At 32.0% G+C, this 18,550-nt stretch overlaps 1 protein-coding gene across 1 annotated transcript in view; it reads left to right on the top strand.

Annotated features, from left to right (window-relative positions):
- The first annotated feature begins 4,780 nt into the window (after positions 1–4,780).
- LOC143254927 (dynein axonemal heavy chain 6-like) overlaps positions 4,781–18,550 on the top strand; it is a 29,452-nt gene continuing 15,682 nt past the window's right edge. Inside the window, exons 1-4 of the mRNA XM_076509839.1 lie at positions 4,781–5,011; positions 7,070–7,136; positions 12,403–12,500; positions 14,302–14,451. Of these exons, the coding sequence (XP_076365954.1) occupies positions 4,781–5,011; positions 7,070–7,136; positions 12,403–12,500; positions 14,302–14,451 (546 nt within the window). The remainder of the gene's footprint in view (positions 5,012–7,069; positions 7,137–12,402; positions 12,501–14,301; positions 14,452–18,550) is intronic.

The raw sequence follows: 18,550 nt of genomic DNA, 5'->3' as shown, positions 1-18,550 counted from the left end.
ACCATATGTTTGCGATATTTTTGTTTAAGCTCATTTGAATGCGTTGGTTAGAGTTATGCAAAATGTGATTCTTCTGTTTTAACAGTTAACAATGTTAAAAGTAAATATGATGCTCTTCGTAAAATCAACCTCACGAATATAATGTTTTCTTTAACATGTCTAAACCTAAGAATGTAAGGTATCTCACTTATACACACCACGTTCGATCTGTCTTTAGATTGTATAATGTGGTTCCATATTGTTAATACAATTGCCGTACGACTCTTATTTTCTGAATTAGCTCTACATTTATATTTACGTATAAAAATTAGATATTTTCATTTCAAGCTTAAAGTTTTACCATAAACATTTGTTTTTTTTAATACTATAAAGTATTGATGGAGAGTCAGAGGTTAATGAAGCCGAATATTTATTCTTAAAATCAGATCTGTTTACAGATATTTATCCCATATTTTTTCTTAATTTCCTCATTACAGATTTGAAATTAGTGGTATGTGAAAATCACATTTTAGATCTAACATATTCTTCAATCCCAGAACCCATCTGTAGGGCTTGACAAAAGCAACGGATTTTTTTATGCATCATAAAATATATATTGCATGGCTATTAAATGCATAGGTTGATGAAGCAAAGAAGCTTTTCTGATAATAAAATAATTGAGCAATCACTTAAAGCGAAGATATCCTTTGGCCTTATTCCTCTCAAAATCAATTTACACTTCTTATGATTCAGTGTCTGAATTGGACTAAATACGACAAAAAACAAAAACAAAACAGCAGTTAAAAAGGATTTGAATTAAAACTTTTATTTATAATTTCGTTTGTAAAAACACAATATCGACCATATCTTTACTGACGAGGCCTCTTGTTATTACTAGAGATCGTAAAGACAAAAAGTTTCCTAATGTTGTTTATGAATACAAATAACAGTACATAGAGCTACATATGAGAAATGGCCCGGCATGGCCAGATGGGTTAAGACGTTCGACCCGCAATTCGAGGGGTGAATTCCCGTCGCACCAAACATGCTCGTCCTTTCAGCCGTGGGGACGTTATATAGTGACGGTCAATCCCACTATTCGTTGGTAAAAGAGTAGAACAAGAGTTAGCGGTGGGTGGTGATGACCAGCTGCCTTCCCTCTAGTCTTACACTGCTAAATTAGGGACGGATAGCGCAGATAGCCCTCGAGTAGCTTTGCGCGAAATTCAAAACGAAAAAAAAAGGTTGTCCAGAAATAAATGTCGTTTTTGAATTGCGAAGTTTGGAAAAGTATAAACCATTGTTGTAAAACATGCTTTAATCAAAGTAACAGCTGTTTGCCTCAACACACTTCTTCTGCAACTGCTTGGTTTTGAAAGCATTTATTGTTCAAAATGTTGTCTTGAGAAAATGAAATTATATAGGGGAAATGTCTTGGGAATAAGTTATCATGATGACTACATCCATTAATGTGTTTTTATCTAAGGATGGCTTCCTTCCACAACCTTCGTGGTCTTCAAGACTTTCATCTCCATGTCGAAGCCTTTGGAACCAACGCTAAACTGTACGTTCAGTAACAGATCTATGGTCGAATGCCTGGTTGATGTTCCCTGTAGTTTCGGTAGCTTTTCATCCAAGTTTGAAGCCGCAGAGAAAAATCAGACAAAGTCCTTCTTGTCCATGCTGCCTTGAGAGTTGCGAAACTTACTCTGAGTAGAGATGAAACAGCAGACAATTAAGACACTTTGTAAGTGACAAATATTGGATTAAACCAACCGACCATTGATAAGTTACTCAATATTCAGTCGCTAAATGTCATCATGATAATTCCGTGAGTTATTTATTAATCCTATGATTAACTGTATTATCATTTTTAGCTATTTTTAACATTGTGGATGTATAATGTTTTACTAGTTAGGATAAATTGACGAATTTAATTACTTTTAATTATAGCTAGCTAGGCAGTTTGATGTTCTGGTCAAGTGTGCAGGAATGGGGTCAAAGCAGCTGTTCGATGACAAATACTTGACACCGATGCTCGGACAAATAAATCGGGGTAGTTCTATGACACTTTTATTAACTTAAAAGGTGGAACAGTGAATAGAGAAAAATTATTTATACTACAGATTTTATATACATAATAAGCTAGCGCAGAAAGACCTTGAGTAGCTTTGCGCGAAATTAAAAAACAAACAAACATATGAGAAACAGGGAGAATACTCACTATCCACTTAAATGAGCACAATCATCAACATTGCGTTGCTGAACATAAATACGACTCTGGTCACAACATCCCCTTTCATTCATTTTACTTTACACTTCCAACTTTGGATAAAAAGCATTGAAGTAATATACTTTATTATGAATTTAGAGACAGTAGAAAGTGTTTCAGTAATAGTTTCTTTCATCTCACAGAAATTAAAAACGTCATTCTAAAGAAACAGAAAATGGTTTTTATGGCTTGAACGGTAATGTTGATATCTATTAGGAAACGATACGTTTTCTTTTATATCATGTAATTCTAATAAGATAACTATCACATTTTGATATGATATGGTTTAACAACTTTAATAAAATTTCTTATTACTACTATCTGCCTATCTCTTAGTACTTTAATTCACTGATTCGTTAAGGTTATTATTCCATCACTTTTATCTGGTTTCAGAATTTTTCACTGGCCTGTTTTATTGAATTATCGTTTGAATGCTATTAATTCACATCAAAATAGAATTTACCATATGAAATATTCAAGAAATGGAATATCCTCGACAACTGTATTTAATACATGATAAAAGAAATTTCCGTCTTCATTGAACACCAGATATACCTTATTGTCTTCATGTCCAACCAAAACTATTTTCATCATTTTTAAAGGATTCTGGCACACCTTAGAGTATGTCTAGTACTAGCTTCTGGTTGTTTGTTTTTGAATTTCGCGCAAAGCTACACGAGGGTTATTTGCTTTAAGCGTCCATAATTTAGCAGTGTAAGACTAGAGGGAAAGCAGCTAGTCATCACCACCCACCGCCAATTTTTGGACTACTCTTTTATCAACAAATAGTGGGATTGACCGTCACACTATAATGCCCCCACGGCTGAAAGGGCAAGTATGTTTGGTGCGACGGGGATTTGAACCCGCGAATTGCGGGTCGAACGCCTTAACCCACCTAGCCATTCCGGTCCTACTAGCTTCTAATGTTCATTGTTTGGGATACATATTGTGTACAAATTATATAGAGTATTGCATTCCCTCGCTGACTACAGTGGTAAGTCTGCGGATTTACAACTCAAAAATCAGGGGCTCGATTCCCCTCCGTGTACTCAGCATATAACCTGACGCAGCTTTTCTGTAAGAGAAAAACACACATTTACGGTATTGTGTAGAAGTGATAGGTTTATTTGTTTAGAATTGAGCAGAAAGCCACACAATGTGATATCTGTGTTATCCCCAACATGAGTATGGAAACGCGGTTAACAATTTACATGTTATAATTTAAAAGTGCCGTCTTCAAATTATAATACACAGAACAATATTTAATAAAAGTTATAAGTATAGGTATAAAAGTGTTTTACTTTGTATATGTTTAAAGTGGTTTTACTCTTGTATTAGAAGGAATTATTAGGTTTATTGCCTTTTTGGTAAGAAAATGTTGCCAATGATATACTTATTTGAGGTGCAGGTTTTATAAAACGTAAGATTCTTTTTTTTTGAGTCATATAAATTTTGTTCAGAGTTATGGGGTTGTTTCTGCGACTTAAAATACATGGAACTTACCATCATGTAATTTATATGCATTAGTATTGTGTTTGCTTTCTCTTTGTTTTTACAGAATTATAGTATTTTGTTGTTAATTCTTTCTTGGATCTGGGATTATTGAGAGGGTGATTATCACGTTGTTGACTGAGGTTTCTTCATTTACTCGTTACCTGAAATATCCTTCCTAATTGCTCTATGATCTAAAAACGTTGAATTTTATTTGAATCTCGTAATAAAAAGTTTTAAGTCACCCATTTCAGAATGTTTCCTAAACTAATTATCTTCATGTGCGTTCCTCAACAAAACAAATGCATGAAAGAGACTGCTTGCGGAAATATGGTATGAGCATTGGTAAACATGTGTACCTCTAATTCCTATAAATATTACTATAAATACCACACATTCTAAAAACAAACCATTGGAACATTTGTACGTCCATATACTGGTCCAATTAATCACGACTCCAGTCTCATGAGTGATATCGACAAATCCAACATGCTAAGTAGGTCGATACAATCTTGAACATGTTAAATTGACACCTATAGAATACTCCTGGAACATTAATCTTATTCCATTAATTGATGCTAAAGATGAACCGCAAGGGATATTTCAGGGAAGTGATGAAGAAGAACTCGTGATATTATCGGTACTGTATCAGTACTCTTCAGTTTATAGAGATGAATAAGCCATACCAAAACAGTTTTGAATATGCAAACTGGCAACTAATGTGACAACCAATGAGATATGAAGTCACAGTACAACAGAATTTATCAGAACTTCTTTATGACATAGCTGTTGTTATTTTAATTAAGCACAAAATTACACAATGGGCTATCTGTGCTCTGCCCGCCACGGGTATCGAAACCCGGTTTTTAGCGTTGTAATGACAATAGCTTAGAATTTCGTAGATATTTTGATGTAACTGAAGATTGATCGCTTTTGGAAAAGGTATATAACAGGCCTTTGCAAAGTAAATGTTTATATGCTCAAATGCGACAGATCGTAACGAAAAATATCTCAGTCTGGAAACAAGGTCAACCGGGTATGGATGCAAGACTTTCATTTATACCTTATACTCAGCAAGCAGCTGGGGAATCAAACAGATATGCGTGTTATTCTACTCGTAGACACACCGGTCACGTCACTGGTTCGGCAACTACGGGTTTCTATGTGATTATGCATTATCATCTTCGTATACAAGATGGATTATCGAAAACTTGTATAGAGAAAACCTTACTTGCACTTGAGGATACCGAAGAGATGCTGACAGGTGTTGTAAGTATTTATTACACACAATAACGTTAATAGTTTCCATTAAACACGAAAAGATGAAAGACTTTTAATATCATGTAGTTTTGATACAATAAATTTGTTTTTGATAATGAACTCGTTGTTAGAACAATAAAAATTAACACTGGGTAGATAAATGCTTAGCTATGTATTTTTAACGGTTTTAGATCCATGTCCTCTTGGTCACTATGACAATGGATTCCAAACTCACTGCCTGCCGTGTCCAGGAGGGACTTACATGACATCATTTGCTGCTGACGCCTGTATACCTTGTCCTGGAGATAAAATTACTGATGAAGAAGGAGCTGATAATAAAGATCTTTGTAGAAGTAATGAAACAAAAGGGTTTTAAAGTTTTCTTTTATTGTTTCTTTAAAATTTAAAAATGTTTATTTTTGTTAAAACACATTGTTGTAATAAGACACTTCTTTATAACTTCCATGGATTGCAGTGTATTGAAAAGTTTTGCTTTTTTCGGAAAAGCTTTTTCAGGAGGTGGCAACAGGTGCTGTAACAAATTGGTATGTTAATATTTCTTTGTCAGAATCTTATATTTACATAAAAACATATATATGACAGAGTGGTATTGTTTTGGTAAAATAGTTAACAATTACATATATATATATATATATTTACGAATTATTTTCCCTCTTTTTTGAATGATAACATCACGTAGACATTCTATGTACCTAATATTATAACTAAAGTAAAAGTTCTTATTCTTTAATATATAAACAGAGCTTGTTTGTTTTTTAATTTAACGTAAAGGTACAAGAGGGCTATCTGCGCTAGCCGTTCCTAATTTAGCAGTGTAAGATTAGAGGGAAGACACCTATCGCCAATTCTTGAGCTACTCTTTTACCAACGAATAGTAGGATTGACCGTCAAATAATAACCCCCACGACTGAAAGAGCGAGCATGTTTGGTGCAACGGGGATTCGAATCCACGACCCTCGAATTACGAGTCGAACGCCTTAACTCTCGTGGCTGTTTAATATGAAAATGCATTATAAATGCAAGAAATATCGTATTTGTATCTCACAACGGCTGCTACGGTTATTAACGTTTTAAAACGTTGTTCTCTGCTTATCAATAAAAGTGTTAATACCCATAACAGCCGTTCTGATATACATTTCTATTTCAAGTGGGTTTCTCGTCATGAAGAAATATAGTATTAATTGATTTAAAAGTTTAAATATGTTAAATCAAGATTATTGTTGGGCTTAAAGAATTATACACATTACTATTATTGTTAACTGACATTTGAAGTTTTTATCTGTTTTACGTTATTGGTAGAGTACGTCAATTAATTTTAAATACGACTCTCTGTCTTAAGATCCAACTGAAATGGCTCCCAAGGTTACGTTACCCTCGGCTTCAAAACCTACAGCTATAAGACATCTTTGGTGGATAGCAGAGGTAGCACTCATTTCGATGTCTTATTGCTTTGTGGTAAGTTACATGTTATCTTCAATTTCTTTATTATTAAAGTATTTGGAACACAGAGATTAATCATTTGATTATGCTGGGGTGGGATAACATTTTTTTAACTGAACAGTAGGATTCGGTGTTCGTTTATTGGGCTCCAAATTTTGTTTCTGTACTCAGACTGCTGTTAGAAACATCTGCTTTTATGTGAGGTACTATATTCATGTATCTGCCTTCTTACAAGATGCTAAGTTGATAGATCTGATTTCAAGCAAGGTATTAATTTGAGACCTCCGTCTTTAAATGACTTAATATGTTGGTGCATGTGGTTTCATGTGAAGCACCACGTTTTATGGTTCGAAACATTATAACTGAATACACGTGTCTAAAGTGTTATTTGTTGCTTGAGCATGAGAATACATTTATAGTTATAACTGTAACCCATTATCCATAGCTTATTTAATAATAATATGTATTTTAATGGTCTTCAAACACGTGATTCTTATTTATTTACTTTTGTAAAGATCGTGCAGCGTTCTTTGTTGTTTCTACAACTGGAAAGAAAAACCTCGGGAAGAACATAATGTTTTGATAAACCGTTTCGAATACAAACAGCCTGGTGCTGAAAAGATAACCACTAATGAATTGGATATATTGGAGGCTATGCCACTGATCCCTGAATGTGAGAAGAAGGTCCCTACAAAGAACGTTAAGAAGGCAGAAACTAATACACTAACAAAGCAAAAATAGACCAAACGAACAACCCTGGAGACGATAAATGAAAACTACCTGGAAAAAAGAAATACTTTGGTTCGAAATTCAATTAAGTTCTTATTCATCTTACGTTATAATTAATATTTGGTACAAGTAAATTTACATTTTTACAGTTAAAAACATTTCCTTTTAATATAATGTATACTACGTCAAACTACGTATGCAATATCAAACAGATGTTGCATGTTTAAAATAAGTGTTGTTAATGCCTTGGGTTATCCCCAACTACTGACAAAGATGCGTTCAGAGAATCTTTAATGTTCAGAGTCGTTTGAATACATGAGATTTTTCTTACAAAAGAGACCTATACATGTTCGATACTATTGAGATCTGATAAGTCTGTATGCTAGTTGAACTGGTGAACCACTTCTTCTTCAGTCTTAGTACATGTTGAAAGACAATTACCATCCATTAAAATGAAGCCAGAACCAAACGTAACAGTATAAGATAGTGAAAGATGTACGCATTACCTTTACTTATGTTCACAGCAACAATAACATCTGGAAAACATAAAGATCAGAATGTCCTTTCGTATTTTTTCATTCACATACATACTACCACTACTGATAATAAAAGCGAATTATTTTGTGTATTAGTGGCACCATAATATATCATTTCGGCTCATATTGCTCAGTTTATTTCGTTTTTTAACCGTATGTACACTGAAATTACGTCATGTTAGAGCTTTGAACATCTGATTCAAATTTTAATCAGGTTACCCATAATCACAGAAAATCGGTATATAACAGAAGCCTGCTTAAAATTTGGATTGGGATCTTCTTTGTCAAGTACCAGCGTATTTGTACCATTTTGTTGCAAGTGGTTCTGCTATATCTTGTTAATGACGCTTTGAGACAGTTTACAACAGTTTTTTTTTTTCTGTCAACCAGTTTCATCACTTATAATTTTCACACAAACATTTATTTGGTTTTATGCATGTTATAGTAAAATGATTGCTCAATATTTGAGTGTTGCGCCACTAAACATAACTATATTCTACATCTTCAGAGAGGAACACCAGCGTCAAAACAAAGAAAATCTTTTGAAGAATATATCCAGCGACCTCTGTCTCATAGACATGTGAAAAATTATGATGAACTTATTATCGTTAAACCTAACAGTAAACAAGGACATCTCAAGGGAAACGTTGTTATTCTCATTGAAAATTCTGACAGCCAAGACACGTTTATTATAACTAAATCTCGGAAACCAACCTGACGTATCAGGTAATGCATAACAAAAGTAAACGTGATATTTTTATTAAACGGGATAATCTTGTTAAATCTGTTGATTTCTCAAATAACTCTGCTGTTACAAAGACTCTGAAATGAACTTCTAGAAATGAGTTAGAACTTCGTGAATGTGAATATACAATTTTTATCAGAAATGAAAATAATAAGTTAATATTTTCTTCAAAACTGCGAAATAGAATTAGTAAACGAATTTATAAAACCGCCAATGTTAATAAGTTCTCTCTAGAGTTAAGATAAATCAAGATGGCTTTAATCTCCACACTGTACAGTTACATGAATGTGACTGACACTTACAAAATTTTTAAATGCACTATCACTGATATTATTTGTTTAACAGAAACTTACGTAGTAATTTAACTATTTACGTTTATGCACAAGTAAATTAAATACAAACTTTGAAAACTTAAAGTTTTAACATTTTATCGGAACATTAATAACTATTATTTAAATTTAAGAGACTGAGGCTTTAGTTCAACAATTCACAAGCGTTTGTTCATGTTTATTATGATTTCCTTTTTTGCAGTATTTACTTATTACGACATATAATGTTAAAACTTGTATAAAATATTAAACCAAAAGTAATGAAATGTTTGTTTACATATTTTTCGCTCATTTAAATGTAACAGCTATTATACATTAAATGCTCATTTCGGTACTAATTGTGTGTTTGTTTATATTGTTTGTAATATAGCTATAAGTGTATTAACTGTCACAATATACGTCCAACAATTCACAGCTGTTACACTAAGATTTACATGCGACATTTTTTACTGAAACGCAGGATTAACATGAACTTCAATTTCTACGTTTAATGTGTTTCACATCGTTCATTACTAAGCTTAAGTCACGTATTGGTTCTTCAATTATTACATTGTTATCAGCTTGTGATATTTATAGTTTTCTTGTGCTTTGTCTACATGTTGAACTACGTATTAATTATACAACATTTTCAGTAGAATTGTTGTGATATGCTTATGACATATTCTATTTCTATCCTACAGTGTATTTTTATCGTTTTCAAATAGTACTCTGTGATTAAGGAGTAGCATGCACCATTTTCAGTTATTAAGTCAATCAGGTGTGGTAGAACTCTGAATAAGGATAGCTTCACTGACTATCAACCATGATTAACTAGTTCACGTGTTTCACGTGCACGTATAGCGTGTCCTCTGCATAAGGCACAAGACTCTTTCCATCATCTGATAACATGGAGACATGTTTTGTTTTCTAGAAAAGGACGCCAGTCTTCCCTTCGGAGTTCGTGTTTTCAAAATCAGGGTTTCCGTTGGATTATTATAGATTGGGCGCATCTAGAAAGTCGACCAAAGTGTAAAGAGGCTACTGTGCTTTAAATCTGTTCTTGTCGGACCACATACAACTTGATGCAGTATTTCAAATAGAACTTTCTTATCATCAGTTTTACTATCATAAAATTCAATACACGTACTTTGCCTGTAACTTGGTTCATCAAACTCAATACACGTACTCTGCCTGTAACTTGGTTCATCAAATTCAATACACGTACTCTGCCTGCAAGTTGGTTCATCAAACTCAATACACGTACTCTGCCTGTAACTTGGTTCATCAAATTCAACCATGTACTCTGCCTGTAACTTGGTTCATCAAATTCAATACACGTACTCAGCCTGTAACGTGGTTCATCAAATTCAATACATGTACTCTGCCTGTAACTTGGTTGTTGTAGTGGCTGGAGTCTAAGATATTCTCTTTTCGTGGTTGTTTGTTTTTAATTAATTCGTCCTGACAGGAAATGTCGGACAAAAACTTAATACAATTCATCACACGATAAAACGAATATTTTATTAGTTTAAGATACAAATGTTAAAACTAAACCGTCCTTTCACTTTTAAATCCGATGTAGAATATCCACAATCACGAAAACTTCAGATTTATTATCTCCTGAACTACATTTTTCAGGAAAATAATTTTCAAATAATAGCAGTACTGATGCATAGTTGCAGAATAATTCTAATATTTTAACTACCAAAGATTGCCAACATGCAATTAAACAGAGGAGAATAGATTCAGAAAATCAGATGCTTTATTATAAAGTGGTTGTTCCTAATAATTTTTATATTTGATTAAATATTAATTTCACTGTTTCTAAGGAAATTGCTAGAAATATTCGACATATCTAATAACTGTAAAAGAGGGAGTTTCTATTTCACTGATCGACTGCCTGATCAGAAAATGTCATGCTTCGCTTCTTCTATGTTGATATTTAGGTATGTTTAATTTTTGAATACCCAGGAGGGTCAGGTGCACAAGACCTACTAGTAAGAATTTGTTGTTGTTGAAGTGCTTTTGGACCAGAGTATCCCACAGTACTCCGGCCCTTTTCAGGGCAATGTCCATGTATTGTATTTGTCCTTTTTTTTCCTTTTATCCATTTATTATTTTTTCCTCTTTTATTCCATTTTTATTTTTTTATTCGTATATATATATATTCTTTTCTTTTTCCACTTATATATATATATATCTACATATATATATTCCTTTTTCCATATATATTTATCGGAAAAATAAAATAATAATAATAATAAATTAATTAAAAAGAAAGGAAAATAAAAAAGAAATAAAACCAGTTTTAAGTGTTTAGTGCATGGAAGCCAGCCTGATTTATATTTGTTAAATATATATTTATAGAAGAGAGGTACTTAGGACTATGTTCATCATGTACATTACATACTTAACATTACAAAGGAGTAATTTCACTGAAACCTTTAATGAAAGAAGAGATGCCCACATTACTAGGTATCATATATGTTAATATTTCTGACTATGCTTTTTGTATGAAAGGTTATTTGTTTAAAAAGGAACTACAGTGGAGTTTTTAAAAATGGAACATGGTTTTGACATTTTAAAATATTTCATTTTATCTTGTTCTTTTTACTTTTACATATATTTAACAATCAGCTTGCAAAACTAGCAAAAACAAAAGTGGACTTATTCTCAAATGAGGCAAACATTGCCCAGTCAAAATTAGTGTCTACCTCTAAGAGCACTATGGAACTTGTTGAGAGGTTGACATTTCTTGATAAGATTGAGAGAAGGGTAAGTTTAAAGTAAAGGTTTTATAAGAGCACAAAAGTAAAATTGCCATGTGTTTTTTATAGTAGTGTAACGTTAGGTAAAAAAGTACATTGGAAAAGATGTTATATTCATTCATGATGTTTACAAACATGTACATAAATTGATGTAATTTGTTTTAATTGAGTTATTTTTTGTTATTTTAATTTAGAATATGTATATGATATAGATAATGTTAGTGCAGCTTGTTTTCATGTGGTGAAATTTAACATTACTTATGTGAAAATTACTCTCCAAGACATCTCCAGATTGCATCTTGTAGTCTTTTTCTTTTCTCCAAAATCAAGTGGTGCAAGTTCCTTAATTGAGGTCTAATAAAATATATGTAATATTTTTATTCTATATTATGATCTGTTATTTGACCATTGTATGTGCATGATATATTGAGGTAACCACTGATGAATTTAGAGAAATTTTGAAATTTTGCTTTAATTAATAAATTTAACAGAAATTCAAAATTAAAGAACTAAAGAACCAAATTATATATTCTGTAATGTGTTATTGGCCCATTTTACAGTAATCTAATTTTATTTTGAGGAAAAGTTATTTAATTCACCCAATTCTATCACATTTTATATTTATTTATATGCTGTTGTGTTATAATTTTGTTTCACTTGAATTATATTTGCAGACTAGGCTATGGGAAATAGAACAGATAGCCTATTCTATGTCTTTGTGCTGAAAGAAACAAATTTATTATATATATAAAGTAACTTAAAGTATGGTTATACCATCACCTTGATTACATACATGATCTAAAACTCTGTCTGTAAGAAGAATGATAAGCTTTGAAAATTAAAATTGTAACAGATAGAAGATATGAAAGCTTAAATGTGACTAGAGAGTTATATGACTTAGTGGACTCATACAGTGTACCAGTTCCACCTGAGGATATTGCTGGATATTCAGTAAGTTTGATTATTATTTCTCTTATAAACCTCAATGTGTACTTTGATAAATTGCTATGTTAGCACATTAATTAAGTTGATGTGTTTTTTTTAAGCTCAGTATGCAATTTTATAAGACTCCATTCTGACACATTCAGTTAAATACTGATTAAACTTGATCTCAGTATTTATTTTTATGAGGTTCCGTGTCAGTATCTTAAAGAAATTGTTACAATTTTCTACTGGGATATGAATAAATTAGTAAAAGACTGTCAGATCTATATCTAAAGAAAATCTGCACTTTCAAGTCTTAGGTTTATGGAGGTATTAGAATATTATCTGTCATTTGTAACAGAAATACTGTATTGAATCTTATGAAAAAACTTGTGTGATATTGGTTTTGATTGTCATTAAGCAGCACTGTAAATGCACTGATGGTATAGACTTTACACTTTTTTTCTGCTGGTTATGTTCAATTTTTTTCGTTTGCTTTTCGCTATAGTTGCTAGTTTTATGTTGAAAGATGTAAAATAATGTATTGAACAATTCACTTTATTTAATATTCTATTTTTATGAATAGTTCTTTAACATTTCTGGTGAGCTTATGTACCACTGTCCATCAAATTTTCAGAAAGTAGGATGCAGTAAGTAGTTAAATATCATAAGTACAGTGCAGAATGATTGTTCACATGCACGTTATGTGCTCATTTGCAGCTGTATCAACTGGATAAAAGAAAAAGTGGACTACATAGATTCTTTAGGTCTAGGTTCTAACTATGACCTAAGTTTTGAAAATAAAGTTTTAATTTCTGTACACCTGACTTAAAGGATCTGTGTTGAACAAAGCAATTCCATCAGAACAGTAGGAGCCTAATACATGAATCTCTTGCATTAATATGCATATCACCACTTCTGAATTCTGATAAAGCTTTGCTTGAGTGTTCTGGACTGAAAAGGAGAAGTTGTATAATTTCCCTTTGCTTTGTCTTCAAACTGACTGTGACCTCTTGACATCTGAGCCTGTATGTAATAATTGAAACTGCATTTTTTAATATATGCCTTTAAGGAAACAAAATGAGAGAAAAGAAGAAAATATTTTGTTAATAACCCTAAAACATTTTTGTCCCAGTGAAGAGAGCATTCCTGCAAGAATAGAAATATGGTTAGAAACAGCAATGCTGAATATGTTAAACAAACCTTGACCATTAATCCAGCCAAAACGAAGTATGTCACTTGAGCCAGATGGAAGAAAAACTATATCAAAGATAACAGCAAAAGCTAGGAAATGTTGAGAGATAGTCACAAGAAAAGTTACAAGAAGGATAGGCCTAGGGCCCAGTCACTTTTGAGACTTTTTTGTGAATTGGGTTTTATCAGTGACTAATTATTTCTAAACAAGTGTTAAAAAAATTTAAAGGAAAAAATTAGGAAGTAAGAATGGGAGCACAAAAAGTAAGAAAACAAGGCATCAATTTTAAAATAATTACTTTTAACACTTTTCTTATGAAAAGTAAATAATCATTAATTATTAAATCACTAAGTTAGTTAAATAACAATTATTAAACTAAACAGTCTTGTATATCCAACATATTTACTTGATTTTTAATGCTGTGTCCTGTGACAGAAGACTGCCTCATTGGAGCAATAATTATTTTATAATGTAAGAATACTCAATCTATATTGTAAGTGAAAAGGAATAACCAAAAATAAAAGAAAGAAAGCATAATTGAAAATCAGATGTTGTCCTTTAGAGCAAGATTTGTTATTTCAGGATTTCTGTTGTTTGTAATCTAACTTAGGATGTTGTTTATGTTTTTTATAGGCTTTAAGTGGTTTGCTCTGTCACTTGCAGAAAGCTATCAAAAATGAATCATCAGAAAGAGAGACATATAAAACAAATTTGAATACGTCACTTGTTAAAGATATTGATGAACTCAAGCAAGAGGTGAAAGATTTAAAAAGAGATGTTGAGGTAAGAAGGGTCAGGCATTGTTGCAAAGTCGTGCATGGTCTACACATAATGTTTAGTGGTGCAGCATAAGTGACAGTCAATTCCCACTACTTGCTTGTAGCTCAATGGTTAAATTTGAATGATATTGACTATCTGCCTTCCCTCTAGTCTTTCAATTTAAACATTAGAGATAGTTAGTGCAGATAATCCTTCTGTATGGGTATCTGAAATAAACAAACCAGGAGAAATACATCTTTACAGATGTTTTTTACTCACTAAGACAAGTCAAAAAGTAAATATTATATGTACAGAAAATCAGATTTGTCAGTTCTGTTTGCTTGATAAACAGCAAGTACTAAAACAATATACTTAGTCAAACATATATCAAGCACAAACATTCATCTTTCCATCACAGTAAGGGCTGTTCTCCTCTTACATGTTGTTATGTGACTGCTTTTATAATGTTATATGTCCTTAGTCTAGTAAGCATGTTCTGGATGACACAGATTTTATTATTACAATGAACAAATGAAATATATTTGACAAAAATATCACTTTTTAAAATTCTTTATTGATTAATCCAGAATATGACACTCAAATTCACACATTCTTCATGCCATATGTTAACATTTTATACTAACTTGTAATTAAATCACAAGTTTCAGAACTCAAGATGATTTTTAATGTAAAAATGTATGTTTTTAATTATTAGGTTTTAAAAATGAAATATTATGGCTATAATGTCATCAAACACCTTCTTGCTGTTTCTTATATTATATATCAGTCATTCCCATAGTATCTCTATCTGTGTCAAAGTGAAAGAATGGAAGTGTGTGTTTTGGGTGCCTGGAGATAGATTTTTGTTTGTATGTGCGACAGTTTTGGAATTGTGAGAGTCAATGACAAAATAAGTGCTTGAAGTATTATAATTTTCTTTGTTGTTTTTAACAAAATAAAATAAAAACAATTGTTCTTAAATACATTGTAGTTATTTTTGTGGAATGTATATATTTTAGGAGTCATTTCTTATGGACGGGAACTCTGAATCTCAGAGATAGTTACAGACATACTTTCTTCCTTGGCTGTGAGATTAGAACAAATAACAGAACGGGCATCCCAATATAAACAATACCAAAGAGATTTTCAGGTTTGAAATTTTAGAGAAGAGAATGGTCACAATGACAGTAAAAATGGTAGCAATGAAAATGTTGCAGTATAAAAAACGTGCATGAAAGTGTTCATACATGAAATTTTAATGTTTTAGTTTCTAGATTCAGACATTTTGATATTTTAATTTCTCAGAGAAACATTAAACAGTTAAACATAGCATAAGCAATATCAATTTTACAGTTGTTTTTTTGTGTGTGTGAGTTGTGATAGTTCATGTGGGGTTAATCAGCCACACAAGTATTGGTATTTCTGCTTAGTCTGTCGTATCTTAGAATTGAAACTTTATAGCCTGCATTCTCATATTTATTCATACAATATATTACTATTTTTACAGCATCATTTATCATATTTGGGTGAACATTTAGCAAGAAGAAGATGTTAGTATTTTAAACCACCAAATATGATTTTTTTTCTCTTCTCATCTCCACCATAATAAATAAGTTCAATGTTTACATTATTCTTTATTATTGGTGTATTAATGTTAACTTATTCATAACAAAATCTATATCACCATTAAATCTAAAGTTGGACATGGTTTACATGAATAGCACAACCACTATTCCATGCTTGTAATGTGTTTCATCATTATTAGCTTTTTATTTGTGCAACAATGTGGCTTAACAGTGATGGTTAGTATAGACAGAGAACAATAAAGGCATAAGAAAATGACAAATAGCAAGAGGTGCACCATATATCAGGTCATCCCATAAATTATGTCCAAAAATTAATACAGAAAGTGCATCATTATTTCTCTCTTTGTAGAAGGCTTTAATGACTAAAATATGCAATTGGACATGTATAAAAATATTCAAACAAATAAAAGAAATTAACCCAACTCCACTTTTTTAGATAATTAATCAAACAAACACTTATGAAGATGGATGTGTCTGGGGAGCACTTTAGGTATATAATGCTTTATGAATTTAAAAAAGGCAATAGTAAAGCAGAAACTACCCAAAAAATTCAAGGTGTTTATGGTACAGAGTCTCTCAGTGAAAGAAAATGTCGTAGGTGGTTTCAGAAGTTCAGATCAGGTGACAACAGCTTAAGTGATGTGCCCTATTCATGTTGTTTTGTTCACTTTAATAACAACTTGCTGCTGGCTGCACTTCATGAAGATTGTGCTGTAACAGTTGAAGAACTACCACAGAAGCTTAATTCAACCCATTCAACAGTTCACTGTCATCTGCAACAGCTTAGAGAGATGTTAACACTTGGGAAATGGGTCCCCCATTATTTGACAGAAGCCAACCTTGGAGCAGCGAGAGCTGACATTTGCACCTTTCTGCACTCTTGTGAATGTAACTTACCTTTTTTTGGACAGGATAGTGACTGGAGATGAAAAATGGATATTTTATAAAAATGTTAAGCACCGCAGACAATGGCTCAGTACAAGTAAAATGGCTAAGGCACACCCTAAAATAGGAATGTCTTGTTAAACGTTTGGTGGGATATTGTTGGTGTGATCCACTTTGAGTTGCTGCCACTCAATGTAACATTTACACCAGACTTCTATTGTCAACAGTTAGAGCACTGAAAGAGGCCTGCTTTGATTATTTGTAAAGGGGTTGTGCACGGCTCCATACAGCAAGGATCACATCTGCAAAGATTGAAGAGCTAGACTGGGAAAAACTTTCACATTCTCCTTATTCTCCAGACCTTGTCCCATCTGATTATAATTTATTCCAAAGTTTGCAGAACTATCTTAATGGAAAACAGCTTGGAACACATGAAGATGTCAAAACTACTCTCTCGACATTATTTTCCTTCAAACCCCAATAATTTTAAAGAAGTGGAATTCAGAAGCTTGTGAATCGTTGGCAGGAAATAATTAATAATAATGGAACATACATTATTTATTAAATAACAGTAAAAGCATTTGCAATCCTTTCTTTTTTTCTGAACCTAAAATTGGATATTACTTAAGGGATGACCTGATATATGTATAGAAACCACATATTTACATTCTATTTAGAAGAACCTGTCATTTTACAATCTTATATGAGTTGTCCATATATTTTTCAGATATTTTATTGGAAACTCACTCCACTACACAAAAATTTTCAACCCAACAGACCAAAATAAACTATGATGACATTCACTTTCAATGATATGATTTAATGTGCCTTTATGGTCACTAAATGACATTCATTTGTGCTATAAGTACAAACCGACTACAGTCTGCCCAGGACAAGTCAATAGTGTGAAAAATTTCTAATAGCATATTGGACATTTTTCACTGCAAGAATCACAATTAATTATTTTTTTGTTTGTTTTAACTTATTATAATTGCATTTTTCTTTTATTTATTTTTGAAATGAAAACAAAAATGACATCTAAAATTATTTTTATCTCTACTGAATTAAAATAGAAAATATCAATGTGTGATATGTCACACCCTTTTCCACACATTTACTCTTAAATTCAAAAGAATACTGCTCAATGTTTTTATTTTATTTGTAGAATTTTGTATGATATTTTCTCAGTTATTCCATCATAATTTCTTTGTGTGGCAACAGGACAGAAGTTTAATATAATGATTGGATTACATTTTATTAAGCTTTTATATGATAAAAGTAAAGGCTGAAAAATATTTTCAGTCATTTTAATTCAGACAATAGCATAATATGCTGTCTAACCAAAATGTTTAGAAGTTATTAATTTAACCCTTAAGTATCTTGCATTTAGTAGTTTGAATTCAAGTTTCTTAATTTCCCCATTTCTGTAGAGGTGAATTCCCAAATATCCATTTTGCATATTTTGGTTTATACAGATGAGGTATCTTCTGAATTACATCTCAACAGATTCAGCACATGTTTTTTGCTGGCCATTTCATTTATACAGTGGGGGACTTTTTACAGGCCAATATTCAGACTTTTTCCACTCATCTTCTTCACATGCTTTGGTAGCTTTCTTCTGGGAGTTTTTCCTTACCCCATGGCTGTTTTTA

This window comes from Tachypleus tridentatus, chromosome 7 (genome assembly GCF_004210375.1).
Source record: "Tachypleus tridentatus isolate NWPU-2018 chromosome 7, ASM421037v1, whole genome shotgun sequence".
In the NCBI taxonomy this organism is placed as follows: domain Eukaryota; kingdom Metazoa; phylum Arthropoda; class Merostomata; order Xiphosura; family Limulidae; genus Tachypleus; species Tachypleus tridentatus.
The sequence above is the reverse complement of the archived record's forward strand: the minus strand, read 5'-3'. Positions and strand labels throughout refer to the sequence as shown.